The sequence below is a fragment of the Clarias gariepinus genome, chromosome 3 (genome assembly GCF_024256425.1).
Source record: "Clarias gariepinus isolate MV-2021 ecotype Netherlands chromosome 3, CGAR_prim_01v2, whole genome shotgun sequence".
Taxonomy (NCBI): domain Eukaryota; kingdom Metazoa; phylum Chordata; class Actinopteri; order Siluriformes; family Clariidae; genus Clarias; species Clarias gariepinus.
The window spans coordinates 26723789-26730126 of record NC_071102.1 but is presented as its reverse complement, the minus strand read 5'-3'; the positions used below and the strand labels follow the sequence as shown (position 1 = coordinate 26730126).

Sequence of the window (6338 nt, the reverse complement as noted above, 5' to 3'; positions counted from 1 at the left end):
AAATATATATATATATATATATATATATATTAAGAATTTCACGTTTTTATGGTGGCACTGTGGCTAAGTGGTTAGCGCCGGAGTTTGCATATACTGTAACACTGTGCTTGGTGGGTTTACTCCCACGGTCCAAGGCCATGCAGATTAGGTTTATTGGTGCTTTCAAATTGTCAATTGTATGTGAGAGAGCATGTGAGAGTGTATGTGTGCCCTGCGATAGATTGGCACCCGTCCAAGGTGTAACCTCGCGATGAGCGAGTGTCTTTTTACATGTACAGTATACTGGAGAGGTATGCATGAGGGTCAAAACAGTTGAAAAGCCAAATACATCAAGGAATAACATGCTTGCAGAAATGCTGTTAAAGGAAAAAAAAATCATCCCTCATCCCCATTTTTTAGGTAATCATATTTTAGGTAATTAATACTTTATTATAATTTTATATGATAATTAAGGAACATATAACCTAATTTATAACTACTTTATTTAAGGTTATCAAAATGTTGCTCATGATTCTGATTTTTTTTATCATTTAAAAGAACAATATGCATATTTTACCTTTTTACAATTAAGGAACAGCTGTACCCTGGTAAGGAAACCTGGTAACATACAGACAGTAATTGGACCAAGAAAAGAAAAGAAAAAAAACAAAGATAGTACAATATCACCTTTTATTTCAAGTGAAACATGGTGCGGGTCATTGCACTGTCCATTTTAATGTTGGTCAACTATACAAAATAAAGCATAGTATCACAACCGTGAATAAATTTATGTTATAGACACTCCCCCCTTTGTCTCATCAGGCTCAGACTGGATGTAGGAGGCAGGTTTCAGACAGCTGAAAAAAGGGGAACAAAAAAAAATTTCTTAAGTAAATTAAATATTCATTTCAGCAAATGGGTGTAAAAGGGGAAAGCGAGTATTAGTAAAATACTTTATTTCCAATTCAGGATGCAGCAGACAAAAAAAAATTAAATACATGTGCCACGTGGTGGACATGAGTGGAATTACAAGGAAGAACAAAGCACAACTAGAAATATCACAGCTGTTTAAGGGCAATTAAATAAAAAATAATTGGCATACAAAGGGTTAAAACTCAATCCGAATTTGGGAAATTGTAGTGACAAATTGAGTGATTGTCATGCAGCACTGACGATCAGAAAGATTAGTGACTAAAAAAACAGCCTATTTTCTATAAACTTGATGCTGGTTGCTTGGACACTAATGGAGAAAGCCCATTTTGTTTTCACTTTGCAACAAGACATGTAGCGCATGTATGAACACACTACCATCAGGTCCTTCATGTGTGCCATAGTGAGTAACTCTAGTAAAAACAAATAGTTGTCAAAGCGGTCATGCTTTCATAAGCACAGTTGTGACAACTCGACAACATTCTTCCAGACAACCCTAAGCTGGCAAACTCACACACTCGAGTGCAGCATTTTCATCAAGGGCAGAACCCAAACCTTTCCTTGAAAGAGACAGACACTAAGGAAAACAAAGGAGAAGAGAGATGGAGGAAATGTTTAGATAAATAACACAAGGTCTTTACAGGTGGCGGCTGAGAAGGCAGCAAGGATGGAGGCAAAAACCACATCGGGTGACTGAGCAGCGTCGATGGCATGGTGGATACCGCGTGCGCCATAGTACTGCACCAGGGGGGCCGTCTGCTTGTGATAGGCCTCTAGCCTTGAGCGCAGTGTCTTCTCATTATCATCGCTACGACGAATGAGGGGCTCGCCAGTCACCTAAAGGCACAATAAGAGTCATGAACATTCAGACCAGTACATGAGGCACACAGATATAGATCTTATCTGGTACAGTACAAGCATTAATCGATCAATGATTAACTAGATTTTATCTGACTGAAACATCAAAGCTGCATCTAAAATTTCCTTATTGCAGTAAACATTTGTTCTTTGGGTGGAAGTACAGAACATTTTTAACATAGTTTCGTTTGATTAATGGGGTGACTTATGTAAGTTTTAAAACATTTAAGGGCACACTGTTACAGGTCTTACCAGCCTTGTCTTTGTTTTACTTACAGAACTTACTGACCGTTACCAATCTCTGACCATCTAAGATTTCTTACTAAAGATTATATGAATGCCGTCTCACAGAAAACAATCATGTTACAAATTATTCTAAAATAGCAGCACACAAACGTACAACTGTGCAACAACTCCATTTGAATGAGCACCTAAATACTAAATAGAAAAAGCTGACTTTCTGTAGAAATTCAAGTTGTAATATTAGCGTAAAGTTTTAAAGTTCCTAAAACCTTCCCAACTTCAGTGAAACAGGACTGCGGGTAGACACAGGACTAGCCAGGAAAAGAAGTGCACCTGTTGCATTGTTTATCCTAAACTGGTAGCACAAAGACACACTTCAAATACCAGTTTTATTACTGGCATTACAATCTTGCATTGGTATTGGGTTAACTATATATGACTGAGTCAATCAATGAGGTCAGGGACGAGGACAGCTGAATTTGGGTCTGTTGTATTTACAACATAGCTCAATAATAATAATAATAATAACAACAACAACAAGGGGTAGGGGTGCCTTTTTTCCCGGGTTATCACTACTGCACAAACGCCTTTTATTATTAATGATTAATAACATAAAAGAGCCCATAGAAAACCAAAGCGCAAGATATCAACACGTCTCTATAGAGTTTAAGCCCTGCTAGCCCACTCAAGGGAAAACAAACAAAGCAGGTGAAGTGTGCTCCAGAAACATGTGTGACTTTGTTGTTGTAGTCTTCCAACATGCCCGGAGATCCAATATATGAAGCTGTTATAAATCCGTACTGAGAGTACACTCCATAAAAATCATCTCTTCAGTACATAATATGGCGTATATTAATTCTAAAAAAGAAACCAGGCCACACGACAGCAGTGTCCTCTCACAAGCTTGCATAAGCTACCAGATCGGCAATTACACAACACATAACACTTTCTACATTTTGGACTGCGTCTGATAATGGCTGTCTGTAATAAAAAATACAGAATATCATTAGCAATGAATTTAATGTTTTTTGATATAAAAAGGAATAAATACTGAACACTACTGATGTGTCATAATATTTACATCCTAAACTAAAAGCAATATTAGCCAAATCATAGACAATAAATGCTAATTACTTAAACAAAATGCAGACTACCGGAAATGTTTGCCAATAATGTCTGAGAATTGTTGTAATCAGTAAACATCTAATTTCTGTTGTTCAGAGGGTTATTGCAGCATAGTAATTACTTAAGCTTACACTTTAACCCAAGACTTTACGAAATTCCATTCCTCGGTTACCTAATGTTCAGAGTTTCAGGCAATATTCACACATGTACAAAGTAAACTGTACTTCTAATCCTCTTAAACTTACATCATCCTTCATAGGCTCCTTAGGCGGATTAAACTCCTCATGGTACGAGCGGCCACTGGGCTGATGAACAAGTCTGAAAATGCAACAAACCAAAGGGGGGGGGGGAACAAACATTCTTTAACAAATCCTGCCATGTCCAATCCCTGAGAGCAACGCTGCCACAGCATGTCAAAAACTCAGAGGAATTAAGGAGGAGTTAAAGACCAAATAATTTCAGCCTTAAGATATAAGGCTGCATATAAACAACATGGTATGAGATTACAAGAGGAATTGACTGTGTAGTCTTGTACCATGCTCTGATGCAGTAATCATTAGTGAACAACATTATTGTGTTTATTAATATAGTAGAAACTGAATAGGACATTTTTTTTTATGTTTCTGAGAAGACTTTGAGAAACACGAGTCTAAATAAGTAAGTAAATAAATCTCAAAGCAGAAGTTAAATGATTTTTAATTATACAAGGGTGAGTCAAATACTACATAAAATTATTTGTTTATTTATTATTATTTAACTCTTACTATAGAACTATAGATCAAGGAGGATGCTTTTACAAGTTTTTGCAACAGTGTGGAAAGAAATGTGCAGACTAGTATTGTCTAAAGTACAGTACAGTCCCCTGCGTTTAATCCGAAGTTGAGGCTTCAGCTCATCAATAAGCATCTCACTGTGACAAGCACTGTTGATTATTGAACCTTTTCCTCATAATGTTTTAATACTGGGCCTTGAGAATCCCAGAAAACTGTAAGCATCAGTTTTTTTCCAGCTGCTTGCTAACTTTTGAACTTATTCTCACTCTGCGATTGAGACTGTTCTATACTCTGCCGTTTACTCTCAGGGTCGCAGCGATGAATCCATGTCTCATCACCAATAACGATTCTCTTTAAAAAACTTTGATCTCCCTTGGACTATCGGTCCAAATTTTGTTTGCAGATATCCAAACTCTTCGGTTTATGCTCTTCTGTCAGTTGTTTTGGCAACAGGTTCACCTTCAGACCACAAAAAACTAATCACTGCACACTGCTCGTCTTTTATACAAATCGCAAGTGGGGCATTCATTTTTACTCACACCGCAGTTACAAGTGAACTGCAACACGTTCACATCCGCAAGGTAGCCTTGTGACAGTAGCCTTAAAAAGAAAGCGCTAATAAGACGACTGTGCGACTGACAGAATTTTTGATATACCCGGCGTGCGATTCATTTTTGACTCACCCTTGCAGATAGATACATCATTTATTAATACGCTTTAAGATGGCAGGATTTCACAACGATAAGGCGCAGTGGATCAAAGTTCAGGGAAATGTTACAATATTTTTTATTTCAACATACACCAACCGCATTTATATTCTGAACCTAGCTCACTGCTTCCCCTAAAACACAGAACTTCTTAAACCGATCGAGAAAATCTGACCAATTCCACCTGTGGATTATGTCTGACTCACGTATGAATTAGTGAAGGCTGGCTTCATTTGAACAAAACCACACCAGGACAGGAGAGGACTTGTTTGATGGACAGTTTCTCCGCGCCTCTTACCTGCCACAGATCCTGCGCACGAGGAGAGAGTCATCTACAGAGAACTCGATTACAGAATCCAGCTTTTCTGTGCGCTTCTCAAGCAGATCATCCAACTACAGGGAACATTTCAGACAACAACAAGGAGTGACTTATTGGTACTTGAACTTACTCGCTAGTCTAACAATGCTCATTAGGTTTACCATTTCTGCTTGTTTGACTGTACGAGGAAAACCGTCCAACAGAAAGCCTTGCTTGCAGGCAGGAGTATCCAGGTTCTTCTCGATAAGCTCGACAACCATCTCATCACTCACCTAACAAAAGACAGACAAGGGCTCGAATAAAAATGCTAATCAAAATAATAAGTGGTTCTGGGGAGAAAATATCAATCTCCAGAGCAATAGTGGACATTTGTTCATATTACCAGTTTGCCAGCATCCATTGTCTGTTTTAATCTTTTGCCTAATTCAGAGCCAGATGCAACCATCGCTCTCAGCATGTCCCCAGTGGCCAGATGACAGACGCAGAACTTCTCTGCCAGTTTGGGTGCCTGGAAAAGCCACAAAGAACCAAGCATTAAACCAAATAAATAGAGATTAAGAGTTCAGTATATTAACCTTTCTTGAAAGTAATCGAATTTCACTGTAACATTCAAAATAGGGCTGGTTAATTAATCAAACCTCTAAAATATTTAATCTTTGTAGAAATATTTAAGGCTATATAAGGTTATAGCTAAAAAAAAATCTAATCAGCTTTAACATAATCAGTGACATTATTTCAAATCAAAGCCCATTTACATGTCTGTCTTTCTGACTTACATAACATTTTGTAAGCTTGTGTATCTTGCGTCTTGTTACCACCAAATTTGTCTTCTTTTACTTAGGGTGCAGGTTAAACTAGAGTGAAATACCTACTGCAAAAGTTTCATCAAATTCTGTCCAATTCATATTTCTATAGCTATGTTTAATGGGGGAGGGGTTTCTTTGCTTCCCAAGATAAAATAAGACTTTCTGATGCTTCATACATTATAAAATGCCCCAGATACTTTTATCCACTAAGAATTCAATGAAGCCAAAAGTTATAAACAGATGCCAACCCGGAAGTCGAATTTAACCTTAACCTTAGATTCAGCGAGAGAATCACAGAACCGATACCGAACCGAAATGAACCGACACACTGCCATGTGAATGAGCCGTGCAGTCCATTCAAGCGCATGTTAGCTTAGCTAAGTTATATCTGACTAGCATACAAAGTCTGACCTGAGTCCCTTTCCCCGCGCCGGGCGGCCCAAGGAGGATGGCTCGAATCCCTTTACGGACACCAGAGACGACATCGTCTGCATGTGAACTTGGCGCCATGGTCGACTTTTCACACCGCGTTGTGGGAGCTCCGAGCCTCCTCCACACTTCCTCACCGTGCGAAAGGAAGCGCTCCGACCTTCTTCCC

The 6338-nt window shown here is 38.5% G+C and overlaps 1 protein-coding gene across 2 annotated transcripts; it reads right to left on the bottom strand.

Moving 5' to 3' along the window:
* Positions 1–655: 655 nt before the first annotated feature.
* On the bottom strand, positions 656–6338 carry ak2 (adenylate kinase 2). 2 transcript variants are annotated; one of them, XM_053493233.1, is made up of 7 exons: positions 6152–6336; positions 5317–5442; positions 5096–5206; positions 4914–5008; positions 3381–3453; positions 1551–1746; positions 656–836 (listed from the first exon to the last, which is right to left on the bottom strand). In XM_053493233.1, exons 1-7 carry the CDS (start codon positions 6248–6250, stop codon positions 829–831), a joined length of 708 nt encoding a protein of 235 aa, XP_053349208.1. In that variant the 5' UTR covers positions 6251–6336; the 3' UTR covers positions 656–828. The 2 variants fall into 2 exon arrangements, with proteins under 2 accessions (XP_053349208.1, XP_053349207.1); XM_053493232.1 differs by having other exon boundaries at positions 656–1746; positions 6152–6338.